The sequence below is a fragment of the Pteronotus mesoamericanus genome, unplaced genomic scaffold, assembly GCF_021234165.1.
Source record: "Pteronotus mesoamericanus isolate MK-2021 breed Mesoamerican mustached bat unplaced genomic scaffold, CSHL_Meso_final contig_73, whole genome shotgun sequence".
NCBI lineage: Eukaryota > Metazoa > Chordata > Mammalia > Chiroptera > Mormoopidae > Pteronotus > Pteronotus mesoamericanus.
The window spans coordinates 24054212-24075238 of NW_026555245.1; the positions used below are offsets into that span (position 1 = coordinate 24054212).

Below are 21027 nucleotides of genomic sequence, written 5' to 3' on the forward strand. Positions count from 1 at the left end.
GCAACAGCATGGATGGAACTGGAGAATATTATGCTAAGTGAAAGAAGCCAGTTGGTGAAATACAAATACCATATGATCTCACCTATAAGTGGAATCTACTCAACAAAATAAGCTAATGAACAAAAGAAACCACAGACATGGAAACATGGAGCAGACTGAAAGTGACCAGAGTGGATGGGGAAGGAGGACAATAGTGGAAAGAAGGGGAAGGAACTAGACAAAGAACACATATGAATGACCCATGGACATGGACAGCAGAGTGGGAATTGACTGTTGGAAAGGGAGGTGGGGTAGGATGGGTAGAGGGGGGCAAAGAGGGGAAAATTGAGACAACTGCAATAAATATGATTTAAAAGAATTTTTAAAAATCTTCAATTTACATTGTTTTTGCTTTAAAAATGTTATATTCTACTAAACTAGTAATTTAATCAATAGTATGCTTCAAATCACTGTTTTTAAATGTACAAAGAAATGTTTATCAGATAGTTGCTTTATTTTTGCATTAAGTGCCAAAAGACAATTAACAACATCACAACTATTTTCCTAAATAGACTTGTTGAGGTCGCAATAGTGGTGGAACATTTGTTTAGGTGTTTTTTGTTCTGTTACTATGTATTTGAAGGAGTTAGGAGTACTCTCTTTATAGTTTCCTATCCAACAAATTGCGACAAAGGCTGAATCGTTTATAGTCATGGAACAGGGAAAAACTAATTTGTTCATCAAATGTGTAACTGTAGTCCTGTCAAAAATGCACTTAATTGGATTAACAACCATAGAGAAAAACTTAGTTTGTAAGAAGATTTTTCAGACTGTTACATAATAAATGCACTATTTATAATATCCTGAACGAAATACAGATACTCTTATGTTTACAATTTGTCTCACGAATGATGAATTAAACACAAAAGAGAACATTGATTTGTCAGGTATAATTGCTTCTTGGTGAAAACATGACAATTTGACTTAATCCATACTTGGATTATGATTGAGGGAAAGATACATCGAGAGTGATTTTTCAGGTAAATACTGGCTGGCACAGTTAAAACATTTTTTATGCAGGATTTCTCAGAATGCAGAATTTGAATATCAGATATTTACCATTTGATTCTATGAACCAAGATTTTTGAAATGTAAAATATAAACGGCACATAGGGTGTTCTTAATCAAGATCATATACGTAAGTTTCTTACAGTTCAAAATAAAATATGAAGATAAGAAAGAGCACGTATATTAACCCCTTATCAGATGTATCAGTGAATGTTCTCCCATTCTGTGGGTAGTCTTTTTATTTTGTTGATGGTTTCCTTTGCTGTGCAAACACTTTTTAGTTTGATGTAGTCCCATTTGTTTATTTTTTTTCTTTTGTTTCCCTTGTCTGAGGAGATAAGTCAGAAAAAAATATTGCTATGAGCAATGTCTGAGATTTTACTGCCTATGTTTTCTTCTAGGATTTTTATTGTTTTAGATCTAATATTTAAGTCTTTAATCCACTTTGAATCCATAAGAAAGTGGTCTAGTTTCATTTTTCTGCATATTTCTTTACAATTTCCTCAACACCATTTATTGAATAAACTATCTTTAGCCCATTGTATGTGCTTGCTTCCTCTGTCAAATATTAGTTGACTATTAAAGGTGTTGGTTTATTTCTGGGCTCTCTACTCTGTTCCATTGATCTACATGTCTATTTTTATGCCAGTACCATGCTGTTTTGATTACTATGGCCTTGTAATATAGTTTGATATTAGGTAGCGTGATTTCTCTGACTTTGTTTTTCTTTCTTAGGATTGCTGTTGCTATGTGGGGCCTTTTGTGGTTCCATATAAATTTTTGAAATCTCTAAAATTTATAAACAGCTTATGAAACTCAACACCAAAAACCAAACAATCAAATTAAAACATGGGCAAAGGACCTAAACAGACACTTCCCCAAAGAGGACATACAGATGGCCAATAGACATATGAAAAGATGCTCCACATCACTAATCATCAGAGAAATGCAAATTAAAACCACAATGAGAAATCACCTCATGCTGGTCAGAGTGGCTACCATCAATAAATCAACAAACGAGTGCTGGCAAGGATGTGGAGAAAGGGGGACCCTTTTGCACTGTTGGTGGGAATGCAGACTGGTGCAACTTCTGTGAAAAGCAGTATGGAAATTCCTCCAAAATTAAAAATGGATCTGCCTTTTGACCCAGCAATCCCACTTCTGGGAATATAGCCGAAGAAACCCAAAACACTAAGTCTAAAGGACATAATCACCCCTAATGTTTACTGCAGCATTATTTACAATCACCAAGATAGTGAGGCAGCATAAGTGTCCGTCAGTAGATGAGTGGATACAACAACTATGTTACGTGTATACAATGAAATACTACTCAGCCCTAAAAAGAAAATTTTACCCTCTGTGACAGCTTGGATGGACCTGGAAAACATTATGCTAAGTAAAATAAGCCAATGAGAGAGAGACAAATATTCAAAATCATATGATTTCACTCATATGTGGAATCTAATGAACAAACTGAACTAACAAGCAAAACAGACAGACTCATAGAGGGCAGGCTGACAGCCTCGGGGAGTCGTTAGGTGGAGGGATCAAGTGAAAAGGAAAAAGGACTTAAGGACATGGGCAGCAGTGTGGTGACTGCAGAGGGGAGAGGGAGGTATAAGGGGAATAAATGGTAATGGGATAAATACAATAAACATTAAAATTAAAAAATGACAGTATATAAAAAAATGAACCTTGTTAGCACTGATACAGTTGAGAGTACTAATGCATCAAAAGACATGCAAGAGCTTTTGAAACCCACCCAACTGCTGTAGACATTTCTGCTGTTGATACTGCTATTTCTAATATGTTAACTTCTTATGAGTTTGTTTTTGTTTTTCACAGCCCATCAATCACCTACCATCTATGTATGCTTCAGGGCAAAACATATTAAGGTCATTTCATGAAATGAAAACAAGGCCTTTATGTTGTAACATCTGATCATCAATTTTTAAATCTCTTTTCCCAAAAGATCCAAGTACAAACACTGGAGTTTTGTTTTTGTTTGAATTTTTTTTGGGGGGAGGTATGTGAGTAGAGGGTGCAGATACTAAATAAAAAAGACTTTTTTGGGGAAAAAATTCTGATGGAAAGTGACAAATCAACCAAAGGCTCTGTGTGTGTGTGTGTGTGTGTGTGTGTGTGTGTGTGTGTGTTGCGTGTGTGTTTGAGGGGATGGATTTTGCAGGCACAGAGAGAAGTGGTGATGGGAGCATCATATGATGCTATTAGTTACACTTTCCCTTATACCTTTTGGTACTAGAAAGCAAGCTTATTTCCCTGAGAGCCGAACTTCTAAATTTGCTTTTTTGGAAAAAAGTAAAAATATGAACACGTATTAGTAATTTCTTTGATTTTCTTATATATCATCTTTTGACAACATTATATTTTAATCATTTTGTCCAGCTCTAGAGGCCATGGCGCAGAGGAACTGCACTCTAAGTAAAAGCTTGTTACAGTGTCCCCCCCAAAAAGTCTGTAACTGGAAGTCTCTATCAAAATGGTAAATATGCCTACCCTACAAACCTACAATCACACTTCTGGGTGTCTAACATTCAGAAACAGCAGCAAAGATCTGAAAAGACAGGCTCAGTACTGTTCGTTACAGTACAATTTGCAAAGCAAAACATGGGAAATAACTTATCCTCCATTAATAAGGAATGAGTCCTTACTTTTGTGATATCTGTAAAGCAGAATAACAACGGTTGTTAAAAAGGAGATAAAATGTGATAGAATATCTTGAAAAAAGTCTATTTTTACACAGTTAAATGTTAAAACAGGAAATTTTATGTAAATGTACCTATCTATAGCTCTATACACCTGCTATATATTTTATCATTTAAATAACTAGACATCCATATAAAGAGCCTGGAAGGATATGCATGGAGCTATAAATGGTAGACCTTTCTTGAGGGTAAAATTGGAGTAGCTATAGGAAATCTTTTGCTTTTTATTTTAAATGTGTCAAGAAATAAAAATAAAAGTGGTTGAATAAGTAGTAATTTTTTAAAGTGCTTTTTTTTTACTTTTCCAACTAACAAAAATTTTCAAACATATAAAAATTTAAGTAATATAGTGAACACCTGTATAGCCACAACCTATGGACAATGACTGTTAACAAGCTTATTTTTAATTTTACAACATCTCCCCAAAAAACATGTGTTGCTTTTGTAAATTAAGAACAAAAAAAATCTGGGGTTGCAGGGCAGTCATTGGATGACTTAGAATTTTTCTTTTAAAGAAAAAAAGAAAAACTTTTCTCCCAACCTAGGCTACTGGACATAGTTAACTTTTGTTTAATGATAACTCCTCTACCAACCATCCTAATGCACACTCAGTTACTGCTGTCCACAACGATGTATGAGGCTTAATGGAGGTTTCTTTTAAAAGTATCTTTTATGAGTGAATATTTTCTTCCCTTACTCCACAGATCTTAGAGACTTGTACAACTTCATTAGCTGTTAATTTTAGTTCTTCTACCACGTTTCCTCTCTCCTTTTCTCATCTTGCCCAATTTATTCCATTAACCATTTGAAGTGATCAGTCTAAACTTAGCTAAATGATACCTTCTTATTTATTTAAGTCTCTGTCTTACTTTTGTAGCTCATGGGTGATAAACCAATGCCCCTTTAATCATATGTTCTATACTTGTTCTGACTGGCCCTGTACACAAACAAGTGATGATTTATTGTTGTAAACCATACTCTTTTTAAGAGGTTAGGTAGTTCTAAATATAACTTGGCTGTATCCCAGCATCTGAACCTGAAAGTTCAGAGAAACATACACATGGAAAATATCGACAAACAGAAAGAGGTACCTGTTCTCAACTGGGAAGGTGTGAGACTTCCTTACTATGTTCAGATGCTTAAATGCAGTGTTTCACTAAGTGACTTGATCGCCACCCCAAATTTGGAATGTATGCCAAAGCAATGTTCTTTCCACATCTGACAACTTTCCAAAGGTAGTTACACTGAAAACAACAGGTTTTTCTATCTTCATTTTGTGCCTTAGCTGAGAGACAGTGATTCTGACCTGTTCATTCTTCTAACCCAGAGACAAGTATGTTTGTGGTATTGCAGTGGAGGATAAAATTCTTTATGGCACTTAAACTGTTACAGCACGGCACTTATATGAAATCTGGAATGTGTATTTCAATACTTTTTGAATATATGGCAGAATTAAGGGGGAAATTCTGCCTCCTTGCATCTAGACTCTCTGACAATATTAAATAACTTAAAAAGCAAATAAAATTCTTATTCACAAGATGGTTTTTTAAAAGGAAAAGTAGGAGTCATAGAATCCATGGACTAAGCAAAATCTTCCTTTTTCTTCTGAAAGAACTACTGAATTTCAAATGGTATTATTTGGTATATTATCATCCACAACAGGCCCATTAGAAGTAGAAATCAATTTGCTTTCATGAACAAGTTCTGTGCTAGAGGCTGGTTATATAAATCACTGGTTTCTCATTTCATTGAAAGTCATTTGTTTGAAGTGAATACATGAATGATTATTTCCCTACTTATGCATACCTTAAATAAACATCGCCAAAGTTTATAAGGTTTGGGGATAAGTAATTATAAATTCAAAGGTCTGATGTATATAAAGGCACCTTTCAGATAGTGAAAGGTAAAATTTTTGGTCTAAATTCCAAAAATTAAGTAGAGTCATATCATCTGCCATGTAACACCTAATAAAGGATCATTTTATATCACCATCTTGGAAAGCTTGGCATTATTTATGAATAAGAGGAAAGGAAGAAAAACAAAAGGGTTCCCGGTTTAGCAATGCCACTTCCTGTTCTCATCCTTTTGGCAAGTCATTCAGGTAATTCATAGCCACTAGCTGGAATCCATACTGGCTGAAGCAAATCATCACATTGATATGAATTTCGCATTATCAGCTGCATCTACTTCCTTTGTAAAATGGTCCAACTTTCCAGACAGGAGTCCACATTATAGGTCTTGAAAGGCAAATAGATTTTTTCAACAAATCAAGCTTAAGTAGATTGCTTACCTGAGCTAAAGGGCACAACATAATGCTTCCTAAGTGAACAATTTCTGTTGTTCTATTCTCTTCCTCTACTAAATCTCCTTTTTCCTCTATTCATTTTGCCCACTGCATTCTATTATCTGTTTGAGGTGATAAGTCTAAGCTTGGCTAAACAACACCTTCTATATACTTAGGTTTCCATTTTAATTTCATAAAGCCATTGGTGATATAAGCAATGCCACTTCAACTGCAACCTTCATTCTCCTTTCCAGTGACTTAAATGTATTTTAATGGGCTCTCTCTATATACGGATCCAGTATTTCCACATACATTGGGAAGAATTAGATTCTCAATAGAATTTCTAGACTTGGCCATATTTTCAAAATTACCCATAAAAGTGAGAAGGACTTGTAGATGGAGGCCCCTTGGTTGAAGGTATTTATACTCCCTTTCTTGTAGTCACCTGCACTTGGCTAATAATCCTTTCTACACAGTTCCCATCCAGGATTTGCATTAATGCCTGTAAACATTCTGTTGTTGCTGAAGGTGGTGAGGGACAGCACTCCCATTAGCTTTCTTCTTGGGGGATACCTTTGTCTTTGCACTCAATCCTATAGTGTGCTTCTGTCTCTGCTGGAAGACCAAGGTTGTTTCCAGAACAGGTAACACTTTATGAAGAAGCCAGAGGAGGGGGGGCACAGTGCCAAGCAGCAAGATACTGAGAAACAAAATTATTTTCTCCATTTCTATAATGTACTGCTCTTATAAAGGTGATGAAGCAACATATACAAGAAATCATGTAACAAATTATTTCTGTGGCATTAAGGTCCTCTATACAATGGTTTAGCCAAACTGAAAAGTAGATGAGTTCCTGAGTCCATTATTAAGAAGGAAGGTACCTGTAGCCTGAAAAAGTCAGTACACTACTATTTCAAACAGTGCTGAACTGAAACCATTTACTACTTAATTCATATCAAGTTGCTTTAATGAAGCACTGAGCGGGCGACTCAACAGGGAGCATCCAAGGGAACGCAGGGATCCTGGAGGACTTCCCGGTTTGTTCAGTCATTGTGCTCATGTGCACAATCTACACTGATCAGTCTTTTTCATAATACGCACACCCGAGATTTTTGGCTACATTTCCTCCCAACTTTTATGCTGATGAAGGTATATCTTGTTTTTTAAAAAAACAATTTTTAAAAAGTCAAACCTTATTTGCAATAGAATTTAAACAAAGCCCATTTATGATAATTTGTAGAACCACATTGAAAATGCCAAATGTTTCTCTGAATTGAATAGCTACCGGTTACTTTGACATAGCTACATGTAAAAGAGAAAATATGCTAAATACAGTAAATCATGTATTTTCAATTCAAAGCAACTCACTGCAAGTGTGTAGTTTAATACATCTGTGGTGTACCCTACTGTGAGTTAGAACATCCGTCTGGCACAAGGAAAACTTCCCAACAACTGGGGGTACAGTGCGGCCATATCCTTAGGCATTAAGACAGTGCCACTCAGTTTTATGTTTTTAGCTCTCTTTACCATTCATTGCTTGACATCCATTTGATATAAACAAGATTTACTTAAAAGACAGTAAAAACAGAACTAGACTTCAATTAACTGTACTAAATGCCCCGCAGAAAGAATATTTTTCCTCTTTCGAAGCACTTAATGTTATTTATTTAAAAAAAGCAATAAAACAAGCATATTCTTCTTATTCTCAGCCACTATGTGTCTCCCCAGTGCGAAAGCTGAATTGGTCAGTGAAAGTCAGTAAAGGTACTGCTTAAAAAATATATACATTTTTGCATCCTTTGTTTCTTTCCCTTCCTTCCTCCTTCCTTCCTTCCTTTGGATGTTCCCCTCCTGACCCTCCCCCTTCTTTTGAAGTAATGTAGACAGAAATTAATAGAAACAATACAGAATAAATGCAGGGCAGGACAAAAGCAGGTTTGCAGTTACGAATACACAAAACACCATTTATTCTTGTATTATTATTTATTAATTATTGTATTATTTTCCATATGAATAACTGTAAATATACTTTTGTCCCCACCTTCTATATTCTTTCCCAATGGGATGAATGATGTAACATTAATCCACCATCTATTTATTCACTTTAAAAGATGAGAATGTGAATCATTTCCAAATATGTTTCACTGAAAATATTGTGTGTTAATAAGCCCATAAAAATGGTAGCTATTTTTATAAGAGTATATATAGATTGTCCAAATTTGGAGGATAATGATATATTTTTCTCCTGTATACCCCACCTCAGATTTGCACAAAGAGCTTAATTTCTTTTCAAGACTTCTGCTTTTGGCAAATATCAATAATATAAAAAGAAAAAGGAGACATCCCAAATTGTTCAAAATAAAATGATTCATTCATCCTTCAAGGCAATATCAACCCTGGGCTATAAAATTTCAGTGAAGACTGTATCATGGACAAGACGAGTCACGTCTCTTACCTGGTGTTTGAAAATTAAGGCGCCTTAGTTCCACTGGGTCTGTTGGATGGTGTGAGGGGACCTCCTTACTGTTCGGGATGCTGCTCTTCCTAGAGTCGGACTCTGCCCTTTTCCTAAAGGGACAAGGTAAAAATTTAATAATAAAAGAACTGAAACAGATTCAAAAAGCAGAGAGCTGTGCCCCCTGCTCCTACTTTCAGTTTTAAAACTTCCCTGGGCTAGTTTTGTGACCTTGTTCTGTTTGCTTTTCCTTGCTTGGCTTATGGTATTTTCTCTGGTCTAGAATTTTTATTTTAAGTGGATGAACTCAGAGTCCCCTTTCAGCTCAGAATCAAACATTTCAGTGACTGCGACTTTAGGCTTTAAGGGAGTGTTGACGAGGTGCACTTGGATCCTTGCTCAGCTCTTTTCCCTTATCCAGTAGTTCTGGCGGTGAGAAACTGGAGAGAGGACCCCTGGCAGCCAATACTAACATAATCGCTACTATAGAGAGAAGCTCTGAAACTACTGGGCCTCAAGTTGAACGGTTCAATTTGCCCCAGTTTCTCCTTTCTATGAATATATAACTGGTGGCTACAAAGTGGACCTGGATTGGCTTTTCCAATAAGGCAGATAAATACAGTAAGTGCATGTCTAAGATTCCAAGTTAGCCTAATACCTGGAAAGAGATGGGGACCACACAAGACCAACATCCAATTTCTCTGTCAAATCCCTCCCACCACAGAAATAAATAAATAAATAAATAAATAAATAAATAAATAAATAAATAAATAAAGGAAGACCAGTTGGCTGTTTAATGGTGTTAAGCTAATTATGATTAATATTTTGTTAATGAAAGTCAATCACAGAATGAAGAAAAAGTAATTTCACCTAGTGGGTAGTTCCACTCTCCTAATGATCACTCAGGCATATAAACCATTAACACTGCCTTGATATAAATAATTCTTCACACAATTCATTTGATCTTTGTTTTAACTTCTATCTACTAGTTTTATTGAATACTCTTATTTAAAGTGTCGCAATGTACTTTTAACAAATGTCTATATAAAAAATGTCAGGTTTTTCTCTCTAAGAGTTCTTTACTCATTTTTCTTTAAACCTAAATAATCAGAGTGATATGTAACTATTTTCTCTCAGGTTGACTTAGATTAACAAGTCACTTAACAAACGGAAGTCTTTTTCAAGCAGTGCTTTCTTTCCAATACTGTTTCCAGCAATCTCCAGGCCAGTCATAATCCCGGCATCTCACCCCTGCTCCGAGCCAAGGCATTCTAACTTAGGAGTGCAGCAGAGGGGCTAACTCTCCCTTTCTGTCTTTGATACAGACTGTGGAACACCTTTTTGGTGTTCCTGTGATAATGGATTCTCATTCAGTGTCACCCAGGCCGTTCCATGTAAAGAAAATAGTCTTTCATCCCTCTCTTCTCATCTGTATAAAGTACAAACTAAGCAGGAAATGAAGGGAAGATGGATGCAACGGGAAAGTCCACTTGCTTTGCTCAAATGCAATGCCTTTGGTAAAATATGGTTGACTAAATGAATTTTCTTGAGCGATTCCTATTAGACACTTTGCTCTCTTAGGTTTTGGATGGACATGTCTCCTGATTCCCTGTTTCTATCTAAAAGTGACAGGTAAAGTCTTAGTACTGAAGGTACTGCCAAGGTATAGCGCCAATCAGAGGAAAGCAGTGAACTGAGGTGTGCCAAAGGTACTGGTAGCTCCAGTAGTATGCAGTGTAAATGGGAAGAAAAAAGGAGATGAAGGACTGACGAAAAAGATATGAGGAAGAAGAGAAAGAGGCTCAGAAGACCAGGGGAAAGAAGGATATGATGACCAGTTTCAGAGTGGAAAAAGTGACTGTGCTTATGTTGGGGACATTTGCCACACAACACACTGACAGATTCATTTCACCACTAAAGATGCATGATCTAAATGGGTTAATAAAATGCCACTCAGTGCGGCTTGCCAATCAACCCCATTCGTAACAAACACATGCTTGGTCTTCTCATTTCAAATCATCCCTGTGGCCTTTCTCAGGTTTTTGTCTTTTCACACAAGTTTGCAGAGATACGTTTCTCTACTGATGTGCCAGATCAATGATTAAAAACCTGGATTTTTCTCTCTTGTCAAAGTAACTCTACCATCATTGTTGCAGGATTATGGAACCCAGAAGTAGAAATATCTGGACAAGAACACAATTTTCCTCTTGCAGGTAAAGTGGAACATCCTCCTTATTTTCTTTTTCACTGAGGCCAGGCCAAGTGACACTGAGGCAAAGGATAGAAAAGAACACTCTCTAAAGAAATTTAGCCAGTTTTTCTCAGCCAGGAAAGCTGAAAATCATATCTTGTGGCCCACATGATTCTCAGAAAAACCCAAAGCACTGGAATAAAACTATAACTCATGCTTATAATAAATTAGGTGGGGTGCCCTGACATTTCATAACTAGCTTCTCCCTCACTTTATCTGATCAAGCAAAATGACCTGCAAGACCTCAGATTCCAAAAATCCTAGCCAGCTAGGAAAACCAGCAGTTTAAATTTTCGTTTTGTTTGGTTTCATTTGATAATCACAACATGGACAGTTCTGGCTTCCCACACTCTTATCACATTGTTTTTGAACAGAAATGAGTTAAAATGGTTGTTTAAAAGAAAGAATTTCTGAGAAAGGTTTGCCAGATGAAGAGTTTAGCTGTCATCAGTAATAATAGTAAAGGCCTTTAAAAAATGAAATTTACTGTTATAAAGTTTTAAATGGCATTATAACAACCTAAATTAGGTCCAACATGAGAGCATTTAGTAACATTTTTCCTGAGTTTTTTGAGGTCTCATTATTCTCATTTTAAACTAGTAAAAAAGGAAAAATTGGGGCTAGAAACAGATTATACATTTTGTCTATTTTATTTTTCTAATAAGACTATAAAGTCCTAGTGTAAATTCATTTCTTGCAGTAAGAAGTTGTCTATCATGCAAAGGAGTAATATGGGTGAAAAGGAAATAAAAGATCACATGGCCTTTCAGAGATGGCAGAAACTACTAACAGTGTAAAAACATGTGTTTGGGATGTGGACAATGCACAACAAAAATGCCACTCTGGGGTCTAAGGAGTGCTTTATTTTTCACTTACTCTGTCCTGGGGTAAAGTGGAAAGCAAGGAAAAGGGAGATTGTGTGGAAGATCAAATCCATTCGGAACAAAGATATTCAGACTTGGGAGTACAGGCTTTTGGAAAAATATATTTATTTGACATCTCTACTATTAATATTCAAATGTATCAGGTCAAACACTCACAATTCTGACAGTATTAGGAATGTAACTCTGCCACTACTGGTGTGCATCTCCTTGAGTAAGTCAACTAAAAACCTTCTCTGTTTCTTCATTCGTGAAATAGAGGAGGAGGGTTAGAAAATGGTATCTAACTTTAGGCCCAAGTGTCACATTAACAGGACAAGAAGGCAGTGATGAAGTTGTGAAACATGGACAGTGTTAAAATAGGAAGGTAGATTCCTAAGTATATTAAGTGGGGTCAGAATATTTTGCCTTTTGGCTAGGAACAACTATTTTTCGTGTGTTTTTCAGCTGAATCACTGATAACCAGTGATATTAAAAAAATACATAAATAAAGAGGACCCTTGTGGAGGTGGTATGCTTTCTGTCAGTGAAAGTATAGCTTGTTGACCAGCGTTGAGGAAAAATACTGCAGCAGTGGCTCCATGCATCAGAATCCCCTGAGAAGGCTTGTTAAACTACAGGTCGCTGGACCAGTGTCCAGTTTCTAGTTCAGTAGGTCTGGGGTAAGGGTCCCAAGGGTCTGTATTTCAAGTTCCCTGGTGATGCTGATACAGTGATCTAGGGACAACTTACTGAGAAGTGGAATACAACATTGGGAAGAAGGCAGGTTAGATGAGTACCATGATCCTTTTTGTTAGTTTAATTTTAATCAGGGATTTATATCTAATTATTGATATAGATGTGGATACATAGATATGAATGAGAAAACTAGAAGTTTATGTTATACCAATCAATCAAAAATCACACAGTGCAGATATTATTATTATTGCTATTATTATGATTACTATTATTATTCAAGGCTGGAAGACATGGAAAATAATTTGGAATTACATAAGCATTTTCATTAAAACATTTTCATCAATATTTGGAAGGTGTGAACAAGCTAGTATTCCTGTATCGACAGGTGACCAGAGATCAAATTTGAAAACTGACCCTCAAAACAAAACAAAACAAAACAGCTTACGACACACCTCACATTCCTCTTCTGCAGACACATTAACACACAAAAACGTTCATTTTACCTTAACAACAAACAAAACTCAAAGACTCTTTTTACTGCCTTCTAAATTTGGCTTTAAATAAAGATAATCTATTTTATCTTGTTATACAAAGTTTTTCTCCCAGAATCATTTTAATATCAAATAATGTTATATGAGTAGGCTTTATCCATCTTTTACTTGCCAGGTATCATCTTTTATATCCAACCTCCACCCTCACCCCCTCAATACCTGCAAAGTCTACCAGTGTCTCATTTTTTTCTTACTGTGCATTAAAGGGGTTTGTTCTCTATTCCTCACCTGTCAGGTTTACTGCTCCATTTTAATGCAGCAAAAAAATAAAAGAAAAAAGAAAAAAGAAAAAGAAAGGCTAAATGTTAGTTGGCCAATGGTAATGAGTAACCATGACAACCAAGATTTAACAGCGCTCACAGGTGGGGACACATAACTTACACACATTAGCAAATGACAGCATATCAAAATATTTAAAAGGCCTCTAATCATAGAGTAAATGGAGGACATGAGGGTACATTGCTAAATAAAGCATTTTTGAGTGTGTTAATGTCATATTCACTTTTCTCCATTAATTTACAAAATATTGCCAGGATTAATTATATTCCAGGAAGTATTTGATGGTAGAGATATAATTTGATTTTTTACAAAATGTACCATGAGAAAACTATTAATGTACTGAAAGGGAATGCAACATTATTCCTTATAAGAAATTTGTTCATTGAATACAAAGAATTCTCAGTGAAGAGGCAGGTTATTTCCTTAACGATATAAAATACTTGCAGATTGCATTGAACTGCACAAAAATTTACACAACTGGGTAATACATCATCAGGTAATAAAGTGGCAGAAATGATTTCTTCAAACACCTTTTGACAAGTCAGGTGATCATAAATCTTTTTTCCAATAAAAGATTAAATAAATACATTTTCAGTTTTGGAAAAAGTAATACTCATCATTATAAATCTACAGAACAGGACCCATCTATACAGTGGGCTAATCCAGAAAAGTATTTTATTACCAGCCATTACCATGACAGATACTTTCCTAGTCAAAGAGGTGCTGCTGTCCACGAACACACTCAGCTCATGCTCGCAGCCACTTCCACCTGTGATAACATGTGTACACACTTTCTGCAGAGAGTATATCCTTTACCTCTAAAGATGTAACTAAGCAATCTTCATGGTCAGGCAAATTGCAAAGTATTTAGTGAGTTTTCAATTATAAAAATAAAGGTACCAAGTCTACCTTACTGCCAACAAAATAGATACTCTCTCTTTGAAATAATTTAGTCCATCTCTTTTCCGAACTACAAAAGCCACATGTAAAGTGTACAGAAAACATACAAAAAGAATAATGAAAATAATACCAAACATACAAGTCAATTCTATTATTAATTTTAAAGTGATTTATCTGGTGGTGCCAGGTTTTAAAAAATCCTACTTGTATGTTTCAAACTTACTCATTTTTTAATCAATGAGGTCATCAGTTGTAGGAAAATCTATTTTTCTGGTTGGAAGAGAATCAGTTAGTGAATTATCAGTTTTGTTTATTAAAAGGCTGTTGATAATTCAGATGAACAAATACAATGTGCAATTCACTCGTTCTTCCATAGAAATGTCAGCCTCACCACACATATGGGTATGTATTTGGTGTAAATGTCCTAGTTTGAAGGCTTTTGGAATGAGTATATTTAAATTATAAGCTGAGGGTTTCATTATAGCTCTTGCCAGCCAAGATAAAGGCAATACTGAATGATGGAGTAAGCAAGTGGGGGAAATCGAGTTTGTTTAATACTATTTGGCTTGTATAAATTCAATCACCCAATATCTCCTTGTCACGCACTCTACTAGGCACAAAGGGTACAGCGAGGAATAAGACTCCTTAGCCTACCCTACGCAGCGGGTAGAGGAGTGACCGTGGAATGAGAGGAAAGGTGTTGAAGGCTTAGGAAAGGACTTTCTTTGATGACACCTTGGAAATATAGGTAGGGTTGATTTAAAAAGGGAAGATTACAGAAACAAAGCCCACAGAGGGCCAGGGTTAGATCTGGGAAAAGCTGAAGTCTTACTTTAGTCACATCTACCTCCTGGCCTTCGCATATTAGAGTCCAGGAGTAGGTTTGAAAATTATTTACTGTTTCTACAGTATCCATACATGGGAGACTATCACTGTTAAGGATGATCATTTTGTCTAGACCATGCCTTAGATTTCTCCAGCTTCCTAACCTATATTTTCTTTCTCTCCCCCCACAGTACATAATAAACACTTCTCGTCCATCCTGAAATGATTCCCCATATATTCAGCTTAACATTTTATTTTACAATATTTTCTGTATTGAGAATTCCTGGACAGTTCTAGAGTTAATGGTTGAAATACCCTACATATGTAACAAATATGTACAGGATAGACAAATATCTAAGAACATTCAATTGCTTTGTGGATTCTTTTGTGTGTATGTGGCGGGCAGTGGGGAGAAGGGCAACATGGAGGCAGATTTACAAAACATACACACAACTCCGGGAGGCAAAAATAATAGAGCACAAAGTCTATTACTTTGATGTTCTCATTATAGAAATTATTATTAAAAAGGTCTAATTTATTCTACCTATTTATTTAGTCTACCTATTTATTTTATAAATGAGGTAACAGAGACCCAGAGTTTTGGCATGACTTTCTACCTCATATAGCCAGCTAGTCACAGAGCTGGGACTTTAGCTCAGTTTTACTGATTGCTAAACCTTGCTATCATGTTCTCTTAACTCTATATTTTTAATTCACATACAGAGTACAAAATTTCAAAAACAAATCATAGTGTATGATAATTGGTAAAACTAAAGACCTACCAAACAAGTTTTAATTTTCTGATGATTCAGAAGGTATTTCAGGGTCTTTACAAAGCCTCAGTGATATTGTTTTGTTACTGATTATCAGTGTATTGTAGGTTTACAAATTACTGGATTAAAACAAAGTCAAATGAATAGTACTATCAGATAAAAGAGTGCTATTTCCACTCAATAATTGGAATGTCTTAAGATCTCCTCAGACTGCTTTACATGGACAAACCATCCATAGCAACAGACCTACTCCAAACACAAGTAGTCTTGCAAGCAGGTATATATGATAAACAGAATTATCAAGATAATATGAGTCAACAGTATTTTATACTCACTCCCTACTCAAAGTATCATTTATATACAGGAAGTGAAATACTTTAAAAATGACAATAATATAGTCAATTTTAACAACCTATGTATAAACTCAAAGGCACCTAAACAGATGAAGTGTTTATTACATAATTAACTTTGCACAGTTTCTAAGCTATAAAAGACACTATTCATTGCCTACAGAAGATTTCCTCTTGAACTGCCTCATGATAATCAAGAAGGACATTGTTGGGTCTACTTGAATTTCAAGTCAGGAATGTTCTTTACTGCTGAAGCAAGCATTTCTATTTCAGAAACGCTTCATGGGCCTTCAGATGGTTAGCTAAATATACTTAGCATTCGAGGATGCGTGCATCTTCCAACAATTGCATTATACGATGCTTACATATGCACACACTAAAATGCAACTATTTTAACAGAGTCATAAAACCTTTAAATGCTATGCCTCTTTTTGCAGGATTAGGAAAAATTATTGAGTTGATTATTTTGTCAGGCACATGCAAATGAACAATAGGAAACTTGATTATAAATATTATCAAGGTTAAAATGATCAAGGTTAAAATCCCATTTCTTCACATTTACATAACTAATTCACAAATCTCATGCATACTTCTGCTCAGTGACCTGACTTAAGGATAGTCAAATATATCATAATGAAACACCACTTAAAAAAATAAAGCAAACACTTTGGTCATTTTGAATAATCACAAAATGTCATGTGATATGGTATAGAAATGCAACTGTCACCAAGCACATGTTTTCTGATTTGACTCCCACAGTAGGATGTGGTACCCTGAATAAATGTTTCACTGAAAACAATTATAATTCTACTCTTGCATTTTAATTATTGTTTTCTCTTTTGGTAATAAGTCTAGCACATGAACAGCAAAGGCTACCAGCTCCTGCTTGGATTCCCCCATGATCTGTTATTGTTCTGGGGCATGTGGCTACCTACTGGTTCCTGCTCTTAAGTCTTGCACAGGACTGAGGAGATCAAATACAATGCACACTGATAAGATACAAATAGGATTAGAAGATTGAAACCATCAAGTAAGAAAGGATTTTTGCCTTTAATCATTTGCTTTTTCAGCTCTTTTATGACATGGATAATTGAGTGATGGCAGTGATCAGGAAAAAAAATAATGATGGATATTTCTTTCATTCTTTTTAGCTCTAAAATAGACTAGGCAATTTAATGGGTTATGGTTATGAATTTCTTTCTTTAAGTTGTCCTTTTTTTTTTCTTAGCCCTTTCTTCACACTGAAATAAAATGGAATGCAGCTTTATAAGAGAAACTTTTTCAAATTTAATCTTTATTGTATTTTTTTCCCATTATCATTTAGCCCCCTTATACCGCTTCTCCCTGGCAACCACCACACTGTTGTCCATGCCCATGAGTCCTTTTTCCTTTTTGCTCAATTCCTCCAGCAAAGAAGTATCTGGACGAATATACTTTTGAGTCAAGAGCAGATGTTATAAAAAAATAAAGGCTATTCCAGGAATATAAGAAGATATTTAACAAAGGACGATAGGTAGAAATAATTAATGTAAACCTAATGAAGAAACTAGATATAAAAAAGAAATAATGGAAATAGGATGATCAGAACAAGCATGTCAACAAGAATCACAATGAAGAAACTCTCATCTGATTTTGAAGGTCAAGGTTCTGAGGCAAGAGAGAGAGGGAAAAGAGGAGAGAGAGGAAGGGTAGGAAGCAGGGAGAAAGCGGGGATCGGGGAGCTGGAGGGAGAGAGAGAAGCAAGCTACTTCATAGTAGAGCGAAGAGACCATCAAAGAGTATTCTAAAAGATGACGCACTACAAAGGAAAATGGGAACACAGAGTTTCATGAAATAAAACTTGAATTGGAAAAAAAGAAAAGTTGTTATAAAGGAGGATAATTCAGAATTTAGTTATTCTAAATTTTTAAGAGAATGTATTATATATGTTAATTTTTATAATTTTATATATTTATAATACTATAATTATATTTTTAAGCCAAAAAGTGTTTAGGGGTAGAAGAACTATTATTGGCTTTCATTCTGACTAAGCAGTGATCTAGTGGCAAAATTTTTGCTTATATGTAATGAAGGCAGAAAAATAATTTAAAGAGAGTGGAAAATCAGAAAACATGGGTAAATGTGAATTATTTGCATCCTAATTGTAATCAAAGACACTAAGTCGGATTAATATTTGGGAGGATAAAAACTAAGGTGATTTTTTTAAAAAAGGAAAGTGGTGCCTCACATCCCTTTTTGGACACTAATGAAAATTAAGTATTCAAGATATGGAAAGGGTTAGAAGAAAAGCAGGGAAAGAAAAAGTTCATTGTCTTCCTTTTTGTCCTACTCTAATCTTCAAATTTTAGCTACTTTGCTAAGTTTTGAGAAATAGCTACAGGGGAAATCTCAGCACATGTGCACATCAGGGTTATGAAATGAACACAAATGTACAAATTTGTAGTATTTCAAAAACCATGCTGAAACTGAGCAATTAATCATTTAAAATAATCAAATGCAAGCTTGCATGGAATTACCTTCTTGTGAATGTACTAATGTCTCAAATGTCATGCAAAATGCTCGTACTACATAAAATAGCTCAGAAGAGAGAGGCTACGATTCGTGCATGCTGGGCCATGAAGTCCGTACCACACACATTGAATGGGATCGTAAATAGTACAGTCTTTACATTTTGTTCTAACTCTAACGAAATGCTTTCACATGTTACTGGGGCTACGCTGAGGTATTTCTACTAAGATTAACCAAATAATGACCATAGAAGGGTTACCAAGTCTTCAAAAATGATGCAGCCCCCAAGATTGCAATAGAACTATTGGGCAAACCTACCTTTTATAAAGAAGAATAGCTATGACAATGCAGATGATAAAGACCACTGCAAGGACAGGACCTACAACCCAGATTAAGCCTTCTTCTTCATCTGTGATTGGCTGTGGATCCAGATCCATTGACACAACAGGGTCGGAGTAGGGACTGGTTGCATACATCTTCTGAGGAAAAACAGAGTCTATGTTAGTTATAAACTAATGCGTTCTAGTGTGTATCTCTAGCATTAGAAGAAACAAAGATTCTAGAAAAGTGGATTTGACAAGTGTGTCTGAAACAATGTAAATAAAAAGGAGGAGAAGGGAGGAGAGGGGAGGGTGAAGAAAAGGGAAGAAGCAAGGAGGGAAAAGTAGAGAGGCTTTGCAATCTAAATTTCCTTATATAGTGAAGTATTTTATAATGAGATAATTTTTGATGGTATAAATTATTCCAGATACACTTTCATTGGGGCCTATCGATGGCATACTAAAGGATCTTATGAAGTATGAAATACTAGTAATTAACTAGTTGCAAACTGTTCAATGAGCATTTACATTGTGCAAAGTGTTCCATGCTATGTGAAAATCAACAGAAATATTAGTTCCAGCACTCAAGACATTACCACCCAGTTAAGGAGACTAGATTTTAAAAAGTAAACACTTATAGAGCAAAATATTAGTATTTACCTGAATCTTAAATTATGTAAGTAGTCCATTAGTAGTACAGCACATTAGTTAGAAAAGAGAGGCTAAACAATGGAAAAAGTCTACAACTTCAGAAGAGATATCCAATGTTCAAATTATAGATGCAAGATGTATGAAACTGCCAATATGGATTTCCAGAACACAGTTTTTTAGATATTAAAAGGACTCAGAAATTCCATTTAAGTTTATTAGTTATTTCTCAGAGGTTGGTGTGGTTGTTCCCAACTGATACAGCAAAAAGGGAACCCTTACACAGTGTTGGTGGGAATGTAAATTGATACAGCCATTATAAAAGACAGTATATTGTATCCTTAAAACATTAAAAATAGAACTATCTCATGATCTAGCAATCACATTCCTTGGTATATATCCACAGGAAATGAAATCATCACCTTGAAGACATATTTGCACACCCGTGTTCACTGCAGCATTATTCACAGTATCTAAGATACAGAAACAACCTAAGTGTCACTGGATGGATGAATGAGCAAATAAAATATGATACATATGTATGTGTACACATACATATAGACACATATAATGAAATATTTTCAGTCATAAAAAAAGAAGGAAAACCTGCCATTTGCAATAGCATGGATAAATCTCTCTGAAAGGGCAGAGAATAGAATGGTGACTGCCAAAGGCTTAAGGAAGGAAATGGAGAGATGTAGGGCATAGGTAAAAACCTTTAGTTATAAGAAGAATAAGTTTTGAGGACCTATGTACAGCCCGGTGACTACAGTTAATAATATAGTGTTGTACACTCGGAACTTGCTGAGAGTAGATCTTAAGCATTCTCACTATACGGAGAAGAGTTACTATGTGAGATGATGGGTGTGTTAATTATCTTGATCTTGGTAACCATTTTGCATGTATATGGATATCCAATCATCATTTTGTATACTTCAAATATATACATAATTATATTTGCCATTTTTTCCTCAATAAAATTGGAAAAATACAATTACTCAGTGAAAGAGACTATGAGTATCTCTGAATTTGGTTGTCATAATATTTTACTTTGTTCAGACCTATTTTAGTCTCTATTAGACTAAGGTTAAGAGGCATTCTCTTAACTTTGTTCCTTTTCAAGGCCCTATTTTTTCCTTTTCCAATAGAGACCAATCCACATCTATGGGCTGCCCCACCCCTCCTACCATTCACTCCTCATCTCTTCTCACTCCAGCATTGGTCAGAGTCTCTCGTTTGCTGACTCTAATTGCCATTATTCAATTCTTACCCCTCCGGACATCTTTTCTGGACTTGCCACAGTTGAACAAGCCTTCTTTAAAACTCCCTTCTAAGTTCTGGATTCAACGAATCCCTTCCCAACCTTGCCAACTGATCATGTCCTGTTGAGTTAACTGCCTCTGCATCTATCCCATGCTAGCATTCTTCAGCTTTATTTTCAGCTAGTCTCTCTTTTTCTCCCTTCTCTGGCAAGGTCATCCCCAGCGTTTACAACATCTATGCAGATTACTTTCTCACTAATATTCCTAAACTCATGAACTCTACTAAGCC

General features: G+C 35.5%; 1 protein-coding gene across 16 annotated transcripts in view; it reads right to left on the minus strand.

Moving 5' to 3' along the window:
- PTPRD (protein tyrosine phosphatase receptor type D) overlaps nucleotides 1–21027 on the minus strand; it is a 512308-nt gene that overhangs the window by 120378 nt on the left and 370903 nt on the right. For 11 of the 16 annotated variants that reach the window (XM_054583145.1, XM_054583136.1, XM_054583135.1 and 8 more), the window contains 2 exons: nucleotides 18827–18987; nucleotides 8513–8625 (listed from right to left, as the gene is read on the minus strand). In XM_054583145.1, the coding sequence (XP_054439120.1) occupies nucleotides 8513–8625; nucleotides 18827–18987 (274 nt within the window). The remainder of the gene's footprint in view (nucleotides 1–8512; nucleotides 8626–18826; nucleotides 18988–21027) is intronic. The other 5 variants (XM_054583148.1, XM_054583147.1, XM_054583146.1 and 2 more) reach the window with 1 other exon arrangement.